The sequence below is a fragment of the Taudactylus pleione genome, unplaced genomic scaffold (genome assembly GCF_031769625.1).
Source record: "Taudactylus pleione unplaced genomic scaffold, aTauple2 ptg001374l, whole genome shotgun sequence".
NCBI lineage: Eukaryota > Metazoa > Chordata > Amphibia > Anura > Myobatrachidae > Taudactylus > Taudactylus pleione.
The window spans coordinates 490312-515017 of NW_028285774.1; the positions used below are offsets into that span (position 1 = coordinate 490312).

The following is a 24706-nucleotide window of genomic DNA, read 5'->3' on the forward strand; positions in this document are numbered from 1 at the left end:
ATAGCTGTGGACTACCACCCACAGCTTATTTGAGCGACCAGGTGATGGTTGCGATGGTCAAGACCATCGCGACCATCGGGCTTGCGACGATACCGTTGCGGTAGGGTCTCATTGCCGCAAGCCCCAGTGGACTTCCTGCTTTAATAGTCCACCTACTGACATCACAAGTGATGTCAGTAGGGCCGCCCACAAACGGCAGGCGTTCCTGCAGGAACGCCTCCGTTTGCCCAGCTACCCCCCCGCCCCGCCTTCCAATGGGGCGAGCTGTCGATCAACATCGAGAGCCGCCCTTTTGAATGCGAGCGCCGGAGCAATTGCTTTTTGCGCTCGCTCCGGGGCTCACGCACGCGCAGAGCGCATGCCACACGTGCACACTGCCTAACAATCGACCCACTTGCAAGCACATACCGCTTGCGAGCGGGTCTGAATCAGGCCCTGAATTCAGAGATGGGGCTAACGCAATCGCATATGCAATCGCATATGCAATTGCGCACGGAATGCAGCTGCGGAAATATGCTAATGTCTTGCAAAGCTTCCCCGAGCATAGTGACGCCCACTACTGCCTTCTCATATCTGTCCAATGATGTACAATGGCGTAAACATCGGTAACATCGATGCAGATCGGGCAGCTATGCAGCAGATGAAGAATTCTGACCAGCCGCAATCCACGGCAGCTTTCCTGACACGCAGAGAGCTCTCATGCTGCGCAGCAGATCACAGTGACTAATTTATTCACGCCCATGAAAGGTCGTTTACATGCTCAGACACGTCAGCGTTTTTCTGACCATATCCCCCCCATTACCTCCCCCAAATGCTAACTACCTGTTGCGAATGGATCTTCTGTGAGGGCGTATTTGCAAAACAATCGCTGCGAGTACACAGTGCGGCTGACACACATACACAATGGCGAACAGTCACTCACAAATCGGCATTGCGCACATCTCTGAATCAGGCGCTAAGTTTGGAAATTGTTACGCTCTTTGCTGACATCATGCAACTACCTCCATACAAATGTGAATCCACTGTTATGGGTAAGGGCATTGATTTGCAGCCACAAGATGACATCAGTGGGCAGATCAGTGGCGGTCCTCAGCAGCAGCGCCGTCACTTCAAGTTACGGCGTCCAGTGTCTGGCCACACCCCCTCAGTGCATGATATAATGATCTCATGCCACAGGGACGGGGCTTCTATCCACAGGAACAACAGCGCTGCACAGGGCATCTTCAGGGGGGCTGTTATGCCTGCAGTATGCCTCTTCCAGTGTCCAGGGGAAGCTCCGGGTGGCATGTATCTGCGATTCTGGCTGCAGTGTGCCATTCTAGGCAACCCTGCTAGCTAGATACAGGGGCCGTGCAAACTGCCCTCAGCCCACCCGGCCATGCCCCCTTTTGCCGGCCACGACCCTTTGCTGCCGATCTGGCTGCTCCCTCCCAGAAGGAGCAGCCAGATAGTCGGCAAGTATGAGATGGACCGGTCACAACTTCAAGAGGTTTGTCTGGAAGCTGGGAGCATACATGTGGATAGAGAAAGTGCACTGTGAGTCAGGGGCATCTTTAGCGAGGAGGGGGCCCGTGTGCATCCCCCGTCATAGGCCCCCTCCTCTCATCCTGGGGGCCTGCAGCTGACTGGTTTGACTGGCCGGCTACAGCGGAATCAGTAGACTTTGGGCACTAGAGTGTGCCCAGAGTCTACTGCGCATGCACAGATCGCCGGGGAATGGGCGCGGCCACCATTTTCTTGATAATTTCCTCACAGCGGATGTCCAAAACGCCAGAAAAATGGCCGCGGCTGCCATTTTCCGGCATTTCGGGCAGCGCTGAGAGACCCGACGCGGGACCTTGGAGAGGTGAGTTTTAGATAGCATGAGTACAGGTTGTGCACCCATTATAGATACGCCCCTGCTGTGAGATGTGACTCATATTACAGGTAGGTGTATAGTGCAAAGATACTGAATTCTACTATTGCCAGAGGTTCCAGAAACTGAACATCCTCCCTATACAGTTATACATTCAACATCCCAACAGCGGGGATTCCGGCGGTTAGAATCCCAACACTTATTGGAATACCGGCACCGGCATCCTGTCCGATAGAATCCCGAAGGTAAGTAGTGGGGTTGGAGGGTAGGATAGGATTAGGGACTAGGGGGAGGGGGAGGGTTAGGCACTAAGGGGGAGGCTTAGGTTTAGGGTGCAGGGAGGGAGGGATAGGGGTTAGGTTAATATATTCACTGTCATTCAGCTGTCAGGATATTACTCAACTAGCCCCAGGACCAGTGGCGTAACTAGGGTATTTGGAGCCCAGGGCAAATTTGAAAAGGGAGTCCCCCCCCATGTGCGCGCGCCGAAGGCACACGCGGCAAAAATGGGCGTGGTCACTTAAAAATGGGGCGTGTCAACATGACACACCCCTTTATTTTCAAACTGAACATTCCTATCCATATGCACCTTAACCCCAGTAGTACCCCCAGTATGCAGTTGTGGTCCCTCTCATGCAGGCCCATAGTAGTGCCCCTTATACAGTATCCCCAGTAGTGGTCCCTCTTATACAGCCCCCAATTAGTTCCCCTTACTCAGTACCCCCAGTAGTGGCCCCCCCAAATGCAGTGCCCCACGTAGTGTTCCCCCTTATGCAGTGCCCCCAGTAGCATTCCCCACAATGCAGTGCACCCAGTAGCGGTATCCCCTTATGCAGTGCCCTTTTATATAGTTCCCCCAGCAGTAGTCCCCCCCATGCAGTTTTCCCAGTAGTGGTCCCCTTATGCAGGCACCCTGTAGTGATCCCCCCTATCTAGTGCCCCCTGTAGTGGTCCCCGCAGTGCCCCTAGCAGTAAGCCCATTATATAGTGCCCCCAGCAGTAGTGTCCCCCCCTCCCATGCAGTGCCCCCAGTAGTGGTCCCCCTGATGCAGGCTCCCAGTAGTGACCCCCCGCTATCCAGTGGTCCCTGTAGTGGCCCTTCCTATTATTGCCCCCATTAGTGGTCCCCCGAGTGCAGTGCCTCTACTAATACTAGGCCCCTTTTAGAATGCCCCCAGTGGTAGTCCCCCCCCCCAAGTAGTAGTCCCCAGTAGAGTAGCCCCCCCCCAGTAGAGGTCCTCCCAATGGCACCCCCTGTAGATGTCCCCCCCCCAGTAGATGTCCCCCCCAGTAGTAGCCAACCCCTTCCCCGTTGTGCAGATAGGTAAGGTTTAAAAATAAATAAATATATATATAAATATACTTACCTGATTCCACGCTGCTCCTGTCCGCGATGCCGATGCCGATGCCGCTCCCGCCCTCCAGTCCTCCCGGGCTGGCGCGCTCAGCATTATGGGACTGACGTCATGACGTCAGTCCCATTACCCACTGCAAGAGCCGGACGGAAGTTCGGCTCTTGCAGTCGGTGCTGCAGCAGTCAATGAGAGTCTATCTGACTCTCATTGGCTGCTGTTTAACACACGCATCGCAGCCAGCGCTGGTGGCGATGCGTGTGTTATGCACAGCCTGAGCCCGCCTCCTGACGCTATTGGGCAAGCGCTCAGGGGGAGGGAACGGGCTCAGGCGTGCAGCACAGGACCGGCGCTGGAAGCCTAGCGCCGGTCCTCTGCAAATGTGTAGCCCTGACCGCACTCATTGCGGTCTGCGCTACACTGGCTATCTAGGGCGGGCGGGCCGGTACCGTGGCCACCGCCGGTCCAACGGCGCCCAGGGCACGAACCCCGCTCGCCCTGCCCTAGTTACGCCACTGCCCAGGACTATTAATTTCAAAGTGTTCAAAGTTCTATTTGCGGTGATCCAATATAAGGCATGACTAAGTACTGATGATCCTTATTAATGAGACATACATAAGGCCATGGCAATAATTATTTAAGAGAAAAACATAAAATGTGGAAAAACAAAGGTTTGTCCTATCGAGGCCGAAGGTCGGATTATTATTTGATCTTTTCACTGTTTCCACAATGCACATTTCCCAGATTATCCGCCAATGTATCCGCCATATTCCTTTGTACAGGAGTGTTTCCAAGGACTGGGCATTGGACGTGTTTGGCAGATAAGTAGGTGCGCGCTGAATAAGTGCAGGGTGACGTTTTCTGCGGTATATAAATGAGCTGTATTGCTCTGATATATTACAGGATGACCACAGCTAATTCTATTCTTGCAGTAACCGGCCCCTTAATACGTGTTAGAATCTGACCTAACCCACAGGTACTGTAACAGGAAGCTGTAGTGTTAAAATAGCAGTTTATAAGGCAGAGACTGACCATGGAAACATCCTGAGCGCTGTATAGCCCAGAACATAACAGTCCTGTTACCTCGCTGCTGCTGCTGCACTCACCATGTCTGTGCTGCTCCTAACCTGGTTTATGTGCGGGAGCCCAGTCCCAGCAGGTAATATATATATATACACGTTGTTGTATCTCTGTAAGCGCAGTGATTTATCTGAGGGGTTGGGAGGAGAATGTCACCTACACACAGGAGTAGGTGCAGAGATGAATGAGAGGCAGTTTTGCAGATGGATGCTGTGTGTTTTCTCACTGCGTATGCTCTGGCACCGAGCGTACAAAATGGTCATAACCACTGTGGATCCATTTCCATTTGCAGCAGACGGCGCTCACTCCTGTCACCCAAGTACAAGAAAAACATGAGGGAGGAAATTTTCATGCAGGAGACCTCAGTCAGGGGCACAGGGCCTGATTCAGCCAGGATCAATAGTGCAAAAGTGAACGCCGTTGACCAATTGTTGCGCACTGTGTATGCGTATGCATCGCAGCATGTGTGTGTGAACAGACAACTCCGATCACACTGGGCTTAAGCAGAGCATGGAGAGCTATCTCAGAGTGATTGACAGGTGTTTTGGGGGTGGTTACAGGGGTGGTCATAGAAACTCAGGCTTGCCAATGCGTTTAACGCCGTTACAGGGGTGTGCATAAATTAACCCCAGCGTCGGCATACACAGCTCGTGTACTCACTGCATTCAGGAAAGTTAGCAATCTCTAAGAAAGGTCTGACCTGCCATAATGGTGCGTGAGGCTCCGATGTACTTCGATGTTACCGATGTTTTGGGTGGATTGCATGGTATTACGGATGTAAGAAAAGGGAAGTGGGCGTCTTCATGTTGTCCGTGCGACGGCTTTGCAATTGCAAACATTAGCATACTTTCACACCAGATCTGCGTACGCGATTGCAGCCTCGATCGCATTAGTGATCCTTACTGATCCCCACAGCCCCTAACATAGAGTCATTTCCTTCACCAAACCCCTCCCCACTGGCTAACTTGCCTAAAGCAATAACCCACTTTCTGACCCCCATCATTCCAAATGTCCTTCTGTCAGGCAAACATTGCAGTTATTGTTACAGGGAGCTGTGATAGTAGGTTGTGCTTTGTTGTGATTTCTGCATATGAGACCCCTCTCTCTAGAACACTGAATATTATGCTCTTTGGAGGTGCAGAAAGATGATGACCTTGTGCAAGAGTCATAATTCCACATACTGTATATGTTTTGTTTAGGGGTGAGCGGGTTCGGATTTCTGAAATCCGAACCCCCCCGAGCCCCCCCGATCCGAGTCCGATCCGAATCAGGCTCGACTTTTCCCGCCTGACTCGGATCTGAAATCGAGGCAAAACGTCATCATCCCGCCTTCCGAGTCTCGCGGGTTTTGGATCCTATATAAGGTACCCACGTCGGCGCCATTTTCTCACTCGGCTGTGGACAGTGAAGAGGGAGGGTGGGAGTTAGGGCTGTGTAGTGTAGTGCATCCTTAAAGCAGCTGCGACAAGCGTGTGTCTGTCTGTTAAAGGGTGGTGACACCCTCAAAGTGTGCTACACAAACAATTAAAATATTGTTCTTTTTTTTCGGTCTTTGTGAAATGTGTGGGCTGTAGCCGCACCTGCATCCTTAAAGCAGCAGCGACAAGCGTGCGTCTGTCTGTTAAAGGGTGGTGACACCCTCAAAGTGTGCTACACAAACAATAAAAATATTCTTCTTCTTTTATCTGTCTATGTGAATTGTGTGGGCTGTAGCCGCACCTGCATCCTTAAAGCAGCAGCGACAAGCGTGCGTCTGTCTGTTAAAGGGTGGTGACACCCTCAAAGTGTTCTACACAAACAATTAAAATATTGTTCTTTTTTTTCGGTCTTTGTGAAATGTGTGGGCTGTAGCCGCACCTGCATCCTTAAAGCAGCAGCGACAAGCGTGCGTCTGTCTGTTAAAGGGTGGTGTAACTCTCAAAGTGCTCCAAAAAATAAAAAACTATTTTTTTTATGTGTTTGTGACTTGTGTGCGATGTAGCCGCACTTGCATCCTCAAAGCAGCAGCGACAAGCGTGCGTCTGTCTGTTAAAGGGTGGTGACACCCTCAAAGTGTGCTACACAAACAATAAAAATATTCTTCTTTTTTCTGTCTTTGTGAATTGTGTGGGCTGTAGCCGCACCTGCATCCTTAAAGCAGCAGCGACAAGCGTGTGTCTGTCTGTTAAAGGGTGGTGACACCCTCAAAGTGTGCTACACAAACAATTAAAATATTGTTCTTTTTTTTTCGGTCTTTGTGAAATGTGTGGGCTGTAGCCGCACCTGCATCCTTAAAGCAGCAGCGACAAGCGTGCGTCTGTCTGTTAAAGGGTGGTGACACCCTCAAAGTGTGCTACACAAAGAATAAAAATAATCTTCTTCTTTTTTCTGTCTTTGTGAATTGTGTGGGCTGTAGCCGCACTTGCATCCTCAAAGCAGCAGCGACAAGCGTGCGTCTGTCTGTTAGAGGGTGGTGTAACCCTCAAAGTGTGCTCCACAAACAATAAAAATATTCTTTTTTTTTTTCTGTCTTTGTGAATTGTGTGGGCTGTAGCCGCACTTGAATCCTCAAAGCAGCAGCGACAAGCGTGCGTCTGTCTGTTAAAGGATTACATCGGTGACAGCATCCAAGTAGGCATGTCAGACAGTCCGTACCTGTACTGGCAGGAAAAAGAAGCAATTTGGAGGTCCCTGTACAAACTGGCTCTATTTTACCTGAGTTGCCCCCCCTCCAGTGTGTACTCCGAAAGAGTGTTTAGTGCAGCCGGGAACCTTGTTAGCGAAAGGCGTAGGAGGTTGCTTCCACAAAATGTGGAGAAGATGATGTTCATAAAATGAATGATCAACTCTTCCAGGGAGACCAGCCTCCAGAACGTACAGAGGGACCTGTGGTTCCAGCAGGGATGAATTAATACTCTGTGAGGATGAGGATGTACATAACACTGAAGAGGGTGAGGAATCTGTGGATGAGGAGGATGAGGACGACTTCTTGCCTCCGTAGAGCCAGTTTGTGCAGGGACAGATTAATTGCCAGCTTGTTTTGTGGGGGCCCAAACGAACCAATCATTTCAGCCACAGTTGTGTGGCAGACCCTGGCGCTGAAATGATTGGTTTGTTAAAGTGTGCATGTCCTGTTTATACAACATAAGGGTGGGTGGGAGGGCCCAAGGACAATTCCATCTTGCACCTCTTTTTTTTCTTTGCATTATGTACAGTTTGGGGCCTAGTTTTTCAATGCCATCCTGTCTGCCACTGCAGTTTCACGCCTAGATGGGTCACGTGTTTGTGCCGCCCACTCGTGTCGCTTAGCATAGTCATCCAGCTACCTCGGTGCAACCTTTTGGACATAAAAACACTATTGTGAGGTGTGAGGTATTCAGAATAGACTGGAAATGAGTGGAAATTAAGGTTATTGAGGTTAATAATAGCATAGGAGCAGAAAAACCTACAAATTCTGTGATTTTAGCTGTTTTTATGCTTTTTTTCAAAAAAATACAGATCCAAAACACAAAACCCAGAACCCAAAACACGGAAGGGTGGTTTTGGCAAAACCAATCCAGATCCAAAACACGAAGAAAGATCCAGATCCAAAACCAAAACACAAAACACGAAAAGTGGCCGGTGCACACCCCTAGTTTTGTTACATACAAATGTGCCCATTTACACTGTAGCTTCTGTCATTACAAATAGACAATTTCCGCACCAGATCCCGGGCGTCTTGGCTGCGCCGAGCTCCTCTTCACTCAGAATGCGCATCTTTTCTCCCACTAATAAAACGGTGGAAAGTGACAGAGCTGTGTTGCTAGTGTCCGCAGACCACTGTGATGGGTTGTGGCATTTGTACATCTGTGTGCGACAGAGTCTAAGCTTTCATGTGAGTGGCTGCAGCTTTTCCTCACGCCAAGTCCTGGTGTGGCTAATCAGCAACTTTGTACGTGTGTAACACCAATTCCTGTGCGCTTAGAAACGCAGCGCGGTGTCTCTAGTACAATGTGAGCGGCTTCTCGCTGATTCTGTGATGCGACTAAGATGCAAAATGTTAAGAAAAATCCATTACGCTATTCCTTTTGGAGCATTTCAGTCATGTCGGGCGTCTCACGCCGTATGGCGTATAGACGCTATGTGTATGACGCTATATCTGTAAATGACCCCCACTGACCTGCAGACAGCACATGACAAAGAGAACTTGTAGGAAACACATTATGTGAAAGTTCTACAAGATGAGGTGAGGACGGACATTTGCTTCACATGCAGTTACACAGTCGCCACCATGTACCACTCACATATATGTACAGGATATTCATACAGACTCACTCGTACTGTAAGCGCTCCCTATTTACTAAGCCAGACCAACAACCACTAATATATCTAATTATTTTCTGGTTTCCAGATGGTTTTGGGACGTCTGTAAGTGCTAGACTGGACCATCCTGTTATTCTGCCATGTGGAGGTGACACCTATCAGTCTGTCTTATCTGTAATATGGAAGATTCATCTCCGGAATAATTATAGATGTTTATTTTCCAGATTAATCGCAAATGATTCTGGACTATACAAGAACTGTAGTGCGAGAGTTAGTAATGACAATTCATCAGTGACAATCGTTAGCGCTCAGATATCCGATGAAGGAAACTACACTTGTGAGACAGCAACCGGCCGTAGTGGGACATTCATCATAAAAACGACATTAACCATATTAGGTAAGCAGAGAAATGTTATACCTGATATCACAGGCAATTGGTAATACAGGAACAAACAAACCTTACGACATAAGACACATAGGAGCTGAGTCTGAGTCACTGATGGTTTGTGTGCATCTTCCATTGTTGGGGGTCTGAGCACATGCAGAACGGGTCCTGCGTGATTGCTCCCAGTCCCCCCTTAGCTGCAGCATGACTGACAGGCTGCAGCATGTGGGGGGCGGACACAAGGACCGTTCTCCAAAATAGAGGCGGTCCGACGGCCAAGCTGAGTAACCCCGATGGTTGCGTTGGTGCTCTGAGGTCTGAGGTCACTTCCCTGCAGCTGTGCAATACCGTCCATCTCTGGCCCAAAGTTGCAGGACAGATTGAGAAGTAGGGACTCTGAAATGTACTTGATCTGTATTGGGTGTTCCTGAGCAGTGCCTGGGGGGTGGTTATGTAGAGGCATGCATCGTCTGATGGGGGCCTGCTATGGGAGTGTGACATCACTGGTTGCAATCACAGACTCTTCATCCCTTACATTGGCATCCGTACTCTGATGGAGATTCCTCACCCAGCATGGGGGTGGTGCAAGTTTCCATCCATGTGACTGAAGGTTGTATCTAAATACACACCAAGCAACATTGTTGCAGCTAAAGATGAACAAAGTGGACAATGCACTGTACACAAGGGAAGGGCCTGTGGGAGATATACTGTACACCAGGGAAGGACCTGTGGGCAATGTACTGTAAACCAGGGAAGGCCTGTGGGTGATATACTGTACACCAGGGAAGGGCCTGTGGGCGATATACTGTACACCAGGGAAGGGCCTGTGGGCGATATACTGTACATAAGGGAAGGGCCTGTGGGCGATATATTGTGCACCAGGGAAGGGCCTGTGGGTGATGTACTGTACACAAGGGAAGAGCCTGTGGGTGATGAACTGTACACCAGGGAAGAGTCTGTGGGTTGTCGAAGCTGGATTATTGGCTGAGACAAGATCAGTTTAAAATTGAATCGCAGCGACACCATCTTGCGACTGGCCGCAAGACGCCATTTTGCGAATGGCCGCCTAAGTGCCATTTTAGATAAACTCACACTTTAGTACATGTGGCGATAATACTATTAGCATCATGCGATTGCATCTGTGAACATCGCCATAAGCTACGGCGATTCACCAAAAGCCCATTTCATGACTTTACGTAGTTTGGGTGCTCTGGATAAAGTGTATATTATTATAATTCCCCTAAAGGATATATTGCATTAGCTAAACAGAGCAAATGGCCACGTGATAACTAGCCTGTGTAGACAAGCTTCCTGGATAACGTCTGCTCTCACTCCAGGTGGCCCAGCTAGAATACACACCTTACATTAGCAGGCTAACTGAAAATAAAATACCTTCAAAGCTAAGAGTGTTATCTTAGGTTTGGGTCTTGTAGCTGGGCTAATTTGCATTCACACAAGAGTCTGGGAGAACAAAGGACTTTTTCTTTTGAGCCTGGGAAAGGTGGGGCTGCTGAGAGAGGGGGCATGTGGAACTATAAGGCTCAGCATTCCACACTGCTAGGTGTTCACTTAGTAAGTGAGATTTGAGTGCACCCTTTCTCATACACACATTAATACGCACAATTGCGCTGGTAACTAATCGCATATTAGCGAATGCATAAGATCCTATATGAAAACGCTGGTTGTTAGCTTCATGCGCATGCATCTGCCCCAAGTTAACTAGCATATTTTTTATCAAACCCCGCATACTCACACATTACATATCCACATAAAAGGTTTAATAAGCTTTAAGGTATAAGATTTAAGTTTGTTCAGTTAGTATAAATGCTGTGAAATAAAGATTATTTGGTAACTAAGGTTTTATACATGCTAAGTAAGCCATGTTTAGTTTTGTACTGATGCGTACTCTTTCAACAGACTTCCGGTATTATCGCTGTGGAGATCGCATCATGCATTCTCAACTTGTGGACCGCAGAGACTTCAAGCAACAAAATGTATATTATATGAACAACTGTTAGGATATTGCATGGGGTGGGAGGGCAGAGACCCCCAGTTGTTGGAGGCTGGGTTGAGTCTATTTGAACCAGCCTGTTAAACACTCTGTAACAGATGCTTCCCCCTTGGGAACCAATGGCATAAGCAACAAACTTCTCCATTGTGTTGTCTATTTCTGGGGGGTATATATGTGTGCTCCAACACTGGGTTCTTAGGCCCTGATTCAGAGCCGCTCGTTAGCGGCAGAACGCTCGTTCCGAGCGATGTTCCCACATCTGCGCATGCGTACGTTTTTTAGTATGCATGCGCGAACCTGTCAGTGCGGCCGAATATCGTTTGTACGCTATATAGCGAGTGCCTGCTATTTTGAGTGACAGAATGAGGCGTATGTGGGTGGTAACAGGGGAAGGTGCTTGAAAACGGGGGTGTGGAATCTGAACGCAGGCGTGCTTAAAGGTCAAAACGGGCGTTTTAAGGGAGTGCATAATTAATACAGCAGCGTCATTGACCACGTCACTTGGTTTTTTTTAACTCAGAACTGCTCGCAAAATAGCGGTTGAAAAAACCAACCACAAGAATAGCGAGCAGTTCATACGCTGTTCGATGTACTCGATTAATCTAATAAATAGCGGACATGACGTATGGTGCGAGCGGCCAGGGGGCGTTTTTATCAAATAAACGAGCGTATGTTTTGCTCGCTCGTTCAGACTTAGAGGTGTGAACAGACCGCAATGTGCGAAAAGATCATTTGAATAGCCACCCCTTGTTTTTGAACGAACGACCGCAAATAGCGAACGGCTCTGAATGAGGGCCTTAGTCTTCTTACTGAATGCTGACTGAGGGGTTTCTTGCTGATGGCTAACATCTGGACCAGAAAGCGCTGCATATGTATACTGTACATGGGTCTGTATAATTCCTTTGCGCCGAATTGTGTATGGATCAATATCGTGTAACTGACGTACTTTTACTTGAATAATACTTTGTGCTTTGGAACCACACGTTCCAAGTCTGGAGTCTTTATTTACTGTATGACTGCGTACGCAAACTAGCGTTATCCATAGAGGTTTATAGGTAGGATTTTAGAAGGTATAGGCAGGGGTATATAGAGGTTCAAATATAGATTCCTTAGATGGGGCTCATCGAGTGAAGTCACTTACCTACTGACACGGCACATATGGTTATCGATATCTCAGCAAAGGGTGCAGTGGCCACATGCAGGGTTTACCTGCAACCGCTTTGTGCTGAAAGATCGCTATCCGTTTTCGTGTAAGCCAAGGAAGCTGACTAGAATCCAGGGACAAGAAAGGAAAAAGTTTGTTTTCCTTTGTTGATAGAACCTAACGGTTAAAGGGGAGCCACAGTATTGAGCACAGGGCTGAGTCACAGTTTTGCGCACAGTAAAGACGCACTTTTGCGTATGCAGCTAAAAAAAGTTGTCATACGGTTGTGTGGTAGTCGCATTATTGTGTATGCGACTGGTCGCACAATAGCGTATACGTACTTCCGGTTGTGCTGCCACGTGTTTAAACAAAGCCGTCGAGGTTTACATTTTTCAATTGTTATCAATATCTGGGTTAACGTTTGTTTTTCTGCACAGGAAAAAGTGTGTAACAGTGAGTATTTGTTGGACAAGGTTAAGGGTATCGTATGATCCTTAAGGGCTAGGTGCAAGGGTTAGTCTAGCCGCTCAGTAAGTAGCTTTACCATTCTATACACAGTAGCAGGTGTACATGTTGTCTTTGTTGTAGAGAGGTGCGTGGAAGTGGCCGACATACAAACTTCCATAGGTGTGGAATTTGCCTTACTAAATCTTATCCGGGTGTGGAAGTTGCCTTTTTCAAATCTTATCCAGGTGTGTGGGCGCCGCCGACTTAAATCGTCCACAGGTAAGTGAAAGTATCTTGATTGTCTTTCACCAGTTTAAATCTTTATTGAAAAGCGTAGGATTTTGTCTCAGAATGGGAACCATGCAAACAGTAGAGATGTTAGACAATGATGTGCTGCTAATGAAAGCTCCGATTGGATCGGCCCGTCGTATTATGCATACTAAGTACGGTACTTATGCAATAAGGTATTGTGATGTATGGTTTAAAATGACGATGAAGAGTGTTAGACCGTTTCCCAGAATTGGTAGTTTTGATGAGGATGTATTAGATAATGGCCGGGATCACATCAGTTTGATGCGCTCCCGAGAGAAAAAGGTAAAATATTATGAATGTTTAAAAGTGTGGCAGCATGAAGGGGATGCATGGCTTAAAAATGTGCAAGCGACGCAAACTAGCGTTGCGAGCGCATTGCCAGAAAATACATCCGCCACGCTAAATTGCAATACGGCGAGCCGCAAAATGGCGCGCACGTTTAATCAAGGTAGCGTTGTGGAGAGTATTGCCAGCAGTTCACGCTCACCTCCCCCACCTTATGTGGATGAAGGTGCAAGTACAGTTACCAAAAATACCCATAAAAATGTAACAAGCAATTTGTACCCTCTCTTAAGCAACCATAAAGAAAATGTTTATGATGTGGATGATGAGCCTATTGTAATGTCTGCCATTTCCCATGCTGTGCAAATGATAGATGCTGCATCACCACAATCACGAGTGGTGCCGCCATCTTCATCGGTAACAGCAAGGGAAGTGTTAACACACTCTGCACCCGTAGAGGAAGTGGTTAATACCATATGTAGCAGCAGCAGATTAAACCCCCAGCCAGGTAACCAGGTCAAAGGAAGCAGCGCTACCGGTCTGCATCCCATTCGGACAATAACTGTTCCGAATGGAAATGCAGATGCAAACAGTGTAGTGCCCACGAGGGAAGTAGTAATGCATTGTCCTTGGACAAGAGCAGAACTAAATTCCATCATAAATGATTTCCCCAATCCCAAAAAGGAACTAGCCAAATGTCAAAGATTTTTGAGGAATTCGGGTAGTTCACATGAGCCAACTAATAATGATTGGCGAGTGGTGTTAAGGGCCTGTCTGCCACGCAATACCGATGTGACAAAATTTATCACGGATTGTGTATTGGATGGTGACGTTCCCTTAACAGACCAAGTAAACCAAGGTAACATTTCCCGCATTGTAACTCAATTGGGTATATATTTTCCAGTAGTAGTTAACTGGAACAAAATTTTCACCATTAAGCAAAAGGAGAGTGAATCTACAGAAGGTTATTGTGACCGGGCTCTGCAGGCTATCACCCAGTACACTGGGTTAGAAGATATTAAAGATAGCACTCACCACAGGGGAATGATAGTCACAGTACTTGTGGATGGTCTGAAAGATGACTTAAAGACTCGGGTCCAGACCTCACAACCTGGCTGGAGGGGAGTCACAATAGATAACCTCATAGAGTCTGCCATAGAACATGATAAAAATATCACAAAGAAGAGAGAGACCCAGAGCGAAAAACTAATGGCTGTCAGTATCCAAGCTCTGGAAGGAATGACAATAACATCACAGCCAACCGACACACCTGCATCCACACACACACCTGCACCTGAACAATTACACGTCCTCACCAATCCCACACCACAGCAAACACAGCCTTATCCCACATATCATACACAACCACAGGCCTCATACTACCCACAAACTTCATACCTCCCACAATACCCTTATCCTTCACATCCTTACCCATACCCACCATCTTTTCCTCTTGCTCAACTTCCACAACAATCCTTTCATCCAACCCGTTCAAAAATATGTTTTAACTGTCACCAAGTGGGACACATAATTAAGAACTGCAAAGTGAAGAACACCACACAGGAACACGAGTTTCCCATGGGTTCATAGGTAACCCCAGTATCTTCTTCCAGGCCTTATATGACTGTTTACTATCTTTTCAACCTATCAATGGATCTGTTCTAATGTAAAATGTGGATGATTTATTGTTGTATTTTAGGTCATGTTTAAATGATATTAAACTGTTGTGCTTTATCTCCCACTCACAGGACACAAAGTTGCTAAGGATAAATGGCAGCCATGCCAGGCTGAGGTCGACTACTCGGAATATTATCCAACCCAGTGGCCCAGGCATTATTTAGAGCAGTAGCTATTAATAACAAGATTTAATTGCAGGAACCTGTATGCAGATACTATACCCCTAGAATTATTAAAAATGATAGGGGGACTTATTTTACAGGTGACGTTTCCAAGAACATGTGTAAGGTGATGGTTAACAACACTAAGATTATCCCAGACTGTCTTTTCCTTTATTTGCCCCCCTTTGAGATACTGTTCAAACAGGCAGCCTCTTGTGAAAATATGATAATGAGGTTACTGTGCAGGGTCTCACAAAGATGAATGAGAATAACCGAAATTGAAAGTATTATTAACTAACACGTCTAAGGCAAACTGTCATGATGTCAAACCTGGAGAATTTGTTATGATCCAAATTTTTTTAGCTCAGGTTGTTTGACTGATCGGTGGAAAGGTCCTTATCTGACGATACCACATCCTCAAAGGGTGGCCGTGGAAGATACGTGGGTCCATTCCACTCACTATAGGGAGGTTAACCAGCCGGTGGAGATACAAGGTGGAGACAAGGCCGATAACGTGGACCTGTCGATTGCGAGCTTGTGCCGGAAGGATTAAAAAGGTGACAGTGAGATATCTGAGCTAAAGAAATGTGTAGATCAGTGCTTCCAGCAATGGAGTGGTCTGCTGTGGTCATCCTAGTTCTTTCTTCCAGAAGTTTCTGTCGTGACGATCTGTTTGGGGATACCCAGTTTCTGTGATGGGGGACCAATAACGGAAATGTGAGCTGATGGCAGAGCTGATGGAGTGGAGTCAGGAGGAGGAGTGCTATACCAAACCAGGGGAGTGTCTGATCAATCTTAGTATTGTAATTGTTATGTTATTTGGGAAGAATACTTCCAGAAGTTGTGACCCTCACACATGTTGAAATGCTTGGTATACATAAAAACACACCGTCACCATATCTTCACACGCAAAATGAACACAGAGGCAAAAGAAATATGATACCTGGTGACATGCATAAAGCCACTCAGTTAATTAGTGAGACAACTGGCTTTCAAGTTTTAGTCGCATTGGATCCCACCAGAATTGCTCGGGTTCCATTAAATTTTAGATATATTCAGGAACTTGCTAAATTGATAGATAATATCACCGAGATGTACGATGACACATTCAGGTACACAGGGAGAGAATTGCAAGCGTGCAAGAAAGAACTGGTGCAACACAGACTAGTGCTGAATTATTTAACTGCTGTTACTGGAGGGTATTGCGTAACGTTAGCCACCCAATTTGGAGTAAAATGTTGCACCTATGTCACCAATGATACCAGCGACCCTAAGGAAGTGATAGACCGGAAGATGGAATGAAATTCTGCAGCTAAAATGGGAGTTTCGTAAGAACCATAATGCTTCAGTGACTGAAGCAGGGGAAAAGATAGAAGGATGGGTGTCATGGCTGAACCCAGTGAAATGGTTCTCAGGTCTAGAGGAATGGGTTCAGGAAGTAAACTCCAGCATAGGCAAATTCTTGATCCTTATACTAATTGTCATCATAATAATTGGCATATGCATCCGGTGTGTTCCTATTGTGTTGAAGTGTGGAAAATGTAAAAATAGAATAAAACGCAAGAACGAAACTATGATGGTGGTCAGTAATGACAATATGAATACAGAGGTAAATACAGAACTGCATTACAACCCTGAACTAGGAAATACCATAATTTAATGTATTATATTTAGACATGCATAGAATATATTATTGAAATGTTATTTTTAAAACACCTCAGATAATGTAAAGTCTAAATTCCCCTTCAAGACAGCTTTTATAAGACTGGTGCATCCCCACACCTTTCACATGATCTTCCAAGATCCGCGGTGTGCGTATAATAGTAGTTTTATGTCCCTACTCAGAGACACATTATTGATGGATTAAGAACCACCTTGTGCCATCCCATAATAACACTAAATAATATGTAAATGTAAGCCTAAATTAAATTCTAATAGCAGATTGTGATAGCATGTTGTTCACAATCAAAGGGTGGACTGTCGACGCTGGATTATTGGCTGAGACAAGATCAGTTTAAAATTGAATCACAGCGACACCATCTTGCGACTGGCCGCAAGATGCCATTTTGCGAATGGCCGCCTAAGCACCATTTTAGATAAACTCACACTTTAGCTTCATGCGCACGCATCTGCCCCAGTTAACTAGCGTCTTTATATCAAACCCCGCATACTCACACACTACATATCCACATAAAAGGTTTAATAAGCTTTAAGGTATAAGATTTAAGTGTGTTCAGTTAGTATAAATGCTGTGAAATAAAGATTATTTGGTAACTAAGGTTTTATACATGATAAGTAAGCTGTGTTTGGTATTGTACTGATGCGTACTCTTTAAACAGAATTCCGGTATTATCGGTGTGGAGATCGCATCATGCATTTTCAACTTATGGACCGCAGAGACTTCAAGCAACAAAATGTATATTACATGAACAACTGTTAGGATGTTGCATGGGGCGTTAGGGCAGAGACCCCCAGTTGTTGGAGGCTGGGTTGAGTCTATTTGAACCAGCCTGTTAAACGCTCTGTAACAGATGCTTCCCCATTGGGAACCAATGGCATAAGCAACAAACTTCTCCATTGTGTTGTCTATTTCTGGGGGGTATATATGTGTGCTCCAACACTGGGTTCTTAGTCTTCTTGCTGAATGCTGACTGAGGGGTTTCTTGCTGATGGCTAACATCTGGACCAGAAAGCGCTGCATATGTATACTGTACTTGGGTCTGTATAATTCCTTTGCGCCGAATTGTGTATGGATCAATAGCGTGTAACTGACTGTACTTTTACTTGAATAATACTTTGTGCTTTGGAACCACACGTTCCAAGTCTGCAGTCTTTATTTACTGTATGACTGCGTATGCAAACTAGCGTCATCCTTAGAGGTTTATAGGTAGGATTTTAGAAGGTATAGGCAGGAGTATATAGAGGTTCAAATATAGATTCCTTAGGGTGATGTACTGTACACAAGGGAATGGCCTGTGGGTGATGTACTGTACACAGGGAAGGGTATGTGGGTGATGTACTGTACACAAGGGAAAGGCCTGTAGGTGATGTACTGTACACGAGGGAAGGGTCTGTGGGTGATATACTGTACACCAGGGACGGGCCTGTGGGCGATGTACTGTACACCACAGAAGGGCCTGTGGGTGATGTACTGTATACCAGGGAAGGGTCTGTGGGTGATGTACTATAAACAAGGGAAGGGTCTGTGGGTGATAAACTGTACACCAGGGAAGGGCCTGTTTGTAATGTACTGTACACCAGGGATGGGCCTGTGGGCGATGTACTGTACACCAGGGAAGGGCCTGTGGGTGATGTACACCAGGGAAGGGCCTGTGGGCGAAGTACTGTACACCAGGGAAGGGCCTGTGGGCGATATACTGTACACCATGGATTGGCCTCTGGGTGATGCACTGTACACCAGGGAAGAGTGTGTGGGTGATGTACTGTACACCAGGGAAGGGCCTGTGGGCAATGCACTGTACACCATGGGAAAGGTCTGTGGGTGAGGTACTGTACACCAGGGAAGGGTCTGTGTGTGATGTACTGTACACCTGGGAAGGGCCTATACCATTATTTAGCATCAAGTTACAGATGCGACTTTAGCAGAAGACTCACAGACAGATGCTACTGGGCCCGAATCAGGATCAGCCTCATAGTTTATATCACACCTACATGATATATTGTGTGTGCGTGTGCATGTTATTATATGGTGTGCAATATTTATGTGTAGAGAAGCATAGAGGCCAGTGATGATAAATTAAACTTATATACACTTACCACAGAAAAAAACAGTTAAAAATGTAAAATATTATAGTAAAGCATATAAATCAGGGAACTAAATGTGCGTGAAAAATAATGTCCTGCTAGTCGGGTCTTATAAAAAAGTATATAATTTATTGGCTCAATCATTGTTAAAAAAGTACAGAGTTAAAAAAAAAAGAAAGAAAAACTAGTACAGGGGGAAGAAATATACTCAGATGCTATAACAGGCTGATTCTGAGGAGGCAAAGAGGACGGATTTAGCGGATTTCAGCACAATGTGCGAGAAAGACAGATCGGAGACTGGATAAGCTCCTGATCATACTGATGCTAACTAACAGCATTTGCCACTGAGAATGGATTGTTGCATCTGGTGACGGACCCCACTTTCTGTGTAATGTTTCTGAGAGGTAACTGGGCCCCGGACGAACGGAGATAGAACATCGGTTTCTGTTTTTCTGATGGATCTATGGACCTTATTCAGATTCGGTCGCGAGCGCCGATGCGCTCGTAACCGACTCGATGGTTTGGCCTGCGCAAGCGCAGCGGCCCACTGCGCGTGCGCAAGTCCCGGAGCGACAGAGAAACTCAGGGCCTGATTCAGAGCCAGACACTCTGACCAGAGCGCTCGCTCTGAATCAGGGCCCTCCTACCTAAACTTGGAGCGGCCTTTTGAACGCTCGCATAGCTGTGGGTTACCACCCACAGCTTATGCGAGCATCCATGATGATGGTCGCAATGGTCAAGACCATCGCGACCATCGGGCTTGCGACAAGACCCTTCGGTAGTATCTCGCTGCCGCAAGCCATGGAGTGATTTTGGCTCTATCAGAGCCAAAATCACTCCCACTGACATCACTAGTGATGTCAGTGGGGCCGGACCCAGACGGTAGGCGTTCCCATGGGAATGCCTCCGTCTGTCAGCCACGCCCCCGGCACGCCAACATCGCCCCCGGCAATCAACATCGATAGCATGCCCCCTTTGGTGCGAGACCCGGAGCGATGGCTTCCCCGTTGCTAGCCGGGTCTCGCGCATGCGCACGACGGAGCAGCCTGATCGACAGCTGCCCCCGTTTGGTAGATGGGCAGAGGGGGTGGTTTCCAAAACGGAGGCGTTCCTTTACGAACGCCTACCATTTTGTGGGCGGCTGCACTGACATCATCAGTGATGTCAGTGGGGAGCTTCCTGCTCCATCAGAGCAGAAAGCTCCCTGGGGCTTACGCGTGCCCAGACCCTACCCTAGGGTCTGGTCGTAAGCCCCAATGATCGCAATGGTGATCACCATCACGACCATCAACCTGGTCGGTCGTTAAGCTGTGGGTGGTAACCCACAGCTTAACGATCGACAAGGAGGCGGTCGTTCAGGATGCAAACGGCCGCCCTGATTCTGTGCGACCGCTTGCATCTAACGACCGCCTCTGAATGAGGTCCTGTTTCTCTTTACATGTGGTTGGTACAAATCCAGATACTAATGACGACTGTTGCATCTGCAAATGGATACCTGGGCGACACAACCCTGATGAAGTCTGAATGGCGAAATGCGGTGGTTGGCCTCATGCACTCCGTCTGTTCTTCGTATTTAGTGACAAAGGGGAGATGTACTAAGCCTTGGATAGTGATAAAGTGGAGAGTGATAAACTACCAACCAATCAGCTCCTAACAGTAATTTTTCAAACATAGGGCCTGATTCAGCAAGGATTGTTGATGCGACCATGGCAACGAGAGCGTATGCAGTTCTACTGCGAAATTATGCAAATGACTGTGATTGCATTGCCGCAGCAGCACAACTTAAAGACGCCCACTTACCTTTACTCACATCCGTAATACCTTAAAAGTCAGCGAAAACATCAGTACCATCGGTGCCTCACGCACAATTAAGGCAGGTAAGACCTCACCCAGAAATTACTAAACTTCCTATACGCAGCTAGAGCTCAGGCTAATGTGGATAATTTATGTACACCCATATAACGGCGCTGATACGCACTGGCATGCCTGCGTTTCTCCGACCACTCCCCCGTCAACGTTACTTTCTGTCAATCACTCTGAGATGGGTCTGCGTAGTCACTGAGATCGCAGTCCCGGTCGCAGTGACTGCTTCCTGCACTGCAATGCATACGTATACGCAGAAACCAACAATCGACCGGATGCGTGCGTTTGTCCACTTGCGATCCTTGCTGAATCAGGCCCACAGTCTGTGACATGACAGTTAGGGGCTGATTGGTTGGTACTTATTTATCTCCAGTTTATCACTCTCCAAGCCTTAGTACATATCCTCCTGTATCTGGAGATTATTTACTGTAATCCATCAAGGGCCTGACTCAGAGTTGGGAATAGAGAGAGAGATAGCACTTAACTGTGAACCTGAACAAACCATGTTGCAATGTAAGAGGTGTAAATACATAATTATTTTTTTGCATGTGGGGTAAATACTGGCTGCTTTTGCATGTAGCCCACAAATACTGCACAGCTTTATTATTACTCTACAATTTAGATGTCACTTTGGACACCTCCCTCCCAAATCTAAATCTCTCTGCACATTTTATATCTGCCCCACCTGCAGTACAGCATGGTCTCACCTAGATGATCAGTTGAGAGAGAGATATCTCTCTCTATTCCCATCTCTGAATCAGGCCCCAAGTGTGATCCATCTGGTGCAGTATCTTTTATATGCCTGAGTTTATCTGCATAAATGTGAGCAGAATATATGTGTTTTATTAAAGTGTAAAAAGTTTTAGAGAATTTATCGCACTAGTGGAGTTTTCATTTCCTTGTGTTTCATAAAGGTTTATCCAGGCGCTGATTCTTCCTTCATTCTGGTTGGTTGGACCATTAGTATTGATGTTTCAGATGAGCGCTGAATACTAATTCTGAGTTACAGTATGTATGCATTTGGCTAAAGACATATATCCTGTGTCTTATCTCAATGATATGATGCTCTATGAGTGCCACATGACTTTAATATATATATTAGGGGAGAGCGGGTTCGGATTTCTGAAATCCGAACCCCCCCGAGCCCCCCCGATCCGAGTCCGATCCGAGTCAGGCTCGACTTTTCCCGCCTGACTCGGATCTGACATCGAGGCAAAACGTCATCATCCCGCCTTCCGAGTCTCGCGGGTTTTGGATCCTATATAAGGTACCCGCGTCGGCGTCATTTTCTCACTCGGCTGTGGACAGTGAAGAGGGAGGGTGGGAGTTAGTGCTGTGTAGTGTAGTGTAGTGTAGTGCTGCTGTTGTCCACTACTTCAAAGTCCATAGGGGCTGGCTGTGTTGTGCTGTGCTGCTGTTGTTAATAGGGGCTGTGTCCACTACTTCAAAGTCCATAGGGGCTGGCTGGACTGTGTTGTGCAGTCAGTTCTCCATAGGGGCTGTGTCCACTCCAAAGTCCTGTGCAGTGTCCCAGTCCTAAAGGGGTGCTGTAGTGTTGTCCAGGGGGTGCTCTGTCCATCAGGGGTGCTCCCCCCAAGTGCTAAAAAAATAATATATTTTCTGTGTTTGTGAATTGTGTGCGCAGTAGCCGCACGTGCATCAACAAAGTAGTGCCAAGCGTGCGCCTGTGTCATAAGTAAAGGGCCGGCTGGCTTGACCGTTAAAGGGTGCTGTAACCCCCGAAAGTACACTCCAGTCCAAACCAAAAAAAAAATTATTTTCTGTGTTTGTGAATTGTGTGCGCAGTAGCCGCACGTGCATCAACAAAGTAGTGCTAAGCGTGCGCCTGTGTCATAAGTAAAGGGCCGGCTGGCTTGACCGTTAAGGGTGCTGTAACCCCCGAAAGTACACTCCAGTCCAAACCAAAAAAAAAATTATTTTCTGTGTTTGTGAATTGTGTGCGCAGTAGCCGCACGTGCATCAACAAAGTAGTGTCAAGCGTGCGCCTGTGTCCCATAAGTAAAAGGCCGGCTGGCTTGTCCGTTAAAGGGTGCTGTAACCCCCGAAAGTACACTCCAGTCCAAACCAAAAAAAAAATTATTTTCTGTGTTTGTGAATTGTGTGCGCAGTAGCCGCACGTGCATCAACAAAGTAGTGCCAAGCGTGCGCCTGTGTCATAAGTAAAGGGCCGGCTGGCTTGACCGTTAAGGGTGCTGTAACCCCCGAAAGTACACTCCAGTCCAAACCAAAAAAAAAATTATTTTCTGTGTTTGTGAATTGTGTGCGCAGTAGCTGCACGTGCATCAACAAAGTAGTGCCAAGCGTGCGCCTGTGTCATAAGTAAAGGGCCGGCTGGCTTGACCGTTAAAGGGTGCTGTAACCCCCGAAAGTACACTCCAGTCCAAACCAAAAAAAAATTATTTTCTGTGTTTGTGAATTGTGTGCGCAGTAGCCGCACGTGCATCAACAAAGTAGTGCCAAGCGTGCGCCTGTGTCATAAGTAAAGGGCCGGCTGGCTTGACCGTTAAGGGTGCTGTAACCCCCGAGAGTACACTCCAGTCCAAACCAAAAAAAAAATTATTTTCTGTGTTTGTGAATTGTGTGCGCAGTAGCCGCACGTGCATCAACAAAGTAGTGCCAAGCGTGCGCCTGTGTCATAAGTAAAGGGCCGGCTGGCTTGACCGTTAAAGGGTGCTGTAACCCCCGAAAGTACACTCCAGTCCAAACCAAAAAAAAATTATTTTCTGTGTTTGTGAATTGTGTGCGCAGTAGCCGCACGTGCATCAACAAAGTAGTGCCAAGCGTGCGCCTGTGTCATAAGTAAAGGGCTGGCTGGCTTGACCGTTAAGGGTGCTGTAACCCCCGAAAGTACACTCCAGTCCAAACCAAAAAAAAAATTATTTTCTGTGTTTGTGAATTGTGTGCGCAGTAGCCGCACGTGCATCAACAAAGTAGTGCCAAGCGTGCGCCTGTGTCATAAGTAAAGGGCCGGCTGGCTTGACCATTAAGGGTGCTGTAACCCCCGAAAGTACACTCCTGTCCAAACCAAGAAAAAAATTATTTTCTGTGTTTGTGAATTGTGTGCGCAGTAGCCGCACGTGCATCAACAAAGTAGTGCCAAGCGTGCGCCTGTGTCATAAGTAAAGGGCCGGCTGGCTTGACCGTTAATGGGTGCTGTAACCCCCGAAAGTACACTCCAGTCCAAACCAAAAAAAAATTATTTTCTGTGTTTGTGAATTGTGTGCGCAGTAGCCGCATGTGCATCAACAAAGTAGTGCCAAGCGTGCGCCTGTGTCATAAGTAAAGGGCCGGCTGGCTTGACTGTTAAGGGTGCTGTAACCCCCGAGAGTACACTCCAGTCCAAACCAAAAAAAAAATTATTTTCTGTGTTTGTGAATTGTGTGCGCAGTAGCCGCACGTGCATCAACAAAGTAGTGCCAAGCGTGCGCCTGTGTCATAAGTAAAGGGCCGGCTGGCTTGACCGTTAAGGGTGCTGTAACCCCCGAAAGTACACTCCAGTCCAAACCAAAAAAAAAATTATTTTCTGTGTTTGTGAATTGTGTGCGCAGTAGCCGCACGTGCATCAACAAAGTAGTGCCAAGCGTGCGCCTGTGTCATAAGTAAAGGGCCGGCTGGCTTGACCGTTAAAGGGTGCTGTAACCCCCAAAGTACACTCCAGTCCAAACCAAAAAAAAAATTATTTTCTGTGTTTAGCCGCACGTATATATCAAATCGATATAACATAAATGGAGGACCAAACTTTCTCCGATAAAAATAAAATAGAGAAAGATCAAGAACCACTTCCTCCTAGTGCTGAAGCTGCTGCCACTAGTCATGACATAGACGATAACATGCCATCAACGTCGTCTGCCAAGGCCGATGCCCAATGTCATAGTAGAGGGCACATACAATCCCAAATGGCAAAGTTCAGGAAAATGACCTTGAAAAAGACATTTAAATCAGCTGAAGAGAAACGTAAACTTGCCAATATGCCATTTACGACACGGAGTGGCAAGGAACGGCTAAGGTCGATCCCTAGTATGTTCATGACTAGTGGTTCAGCTTCACATGACGATGGAAGCCCTCCTCCC

General features: G+C 47.0%; 1 protein-coding gene across 1 annotated transcript in view; it reads left to right on the forward strand.

The window, feature by feature from the left end:
• Positions 1 to 4542: 4542 nt before the first annotated feature.
• LOC148442976 (cell surface glycoprotein CD200 receptor 1-B-like) overlaps positions 4543 to 24706 on the forward strand; it is a 60350-nt gene continuing 40186 nt past the window's right edge. Inside the window, exons 1-2 of the mRNA XM_088463442.1 lie at positions 4543 to 4606; positions 8657 to 8965. Of these exons, the coding sequence (XP_088319568.1) occupies positions 4543 to 4606; positions 8657 to 8965 (373 nt within the window). The remainder of the gene's footprint in view (positions 4607 to 8656; positions 8966 to 24706) is intronic.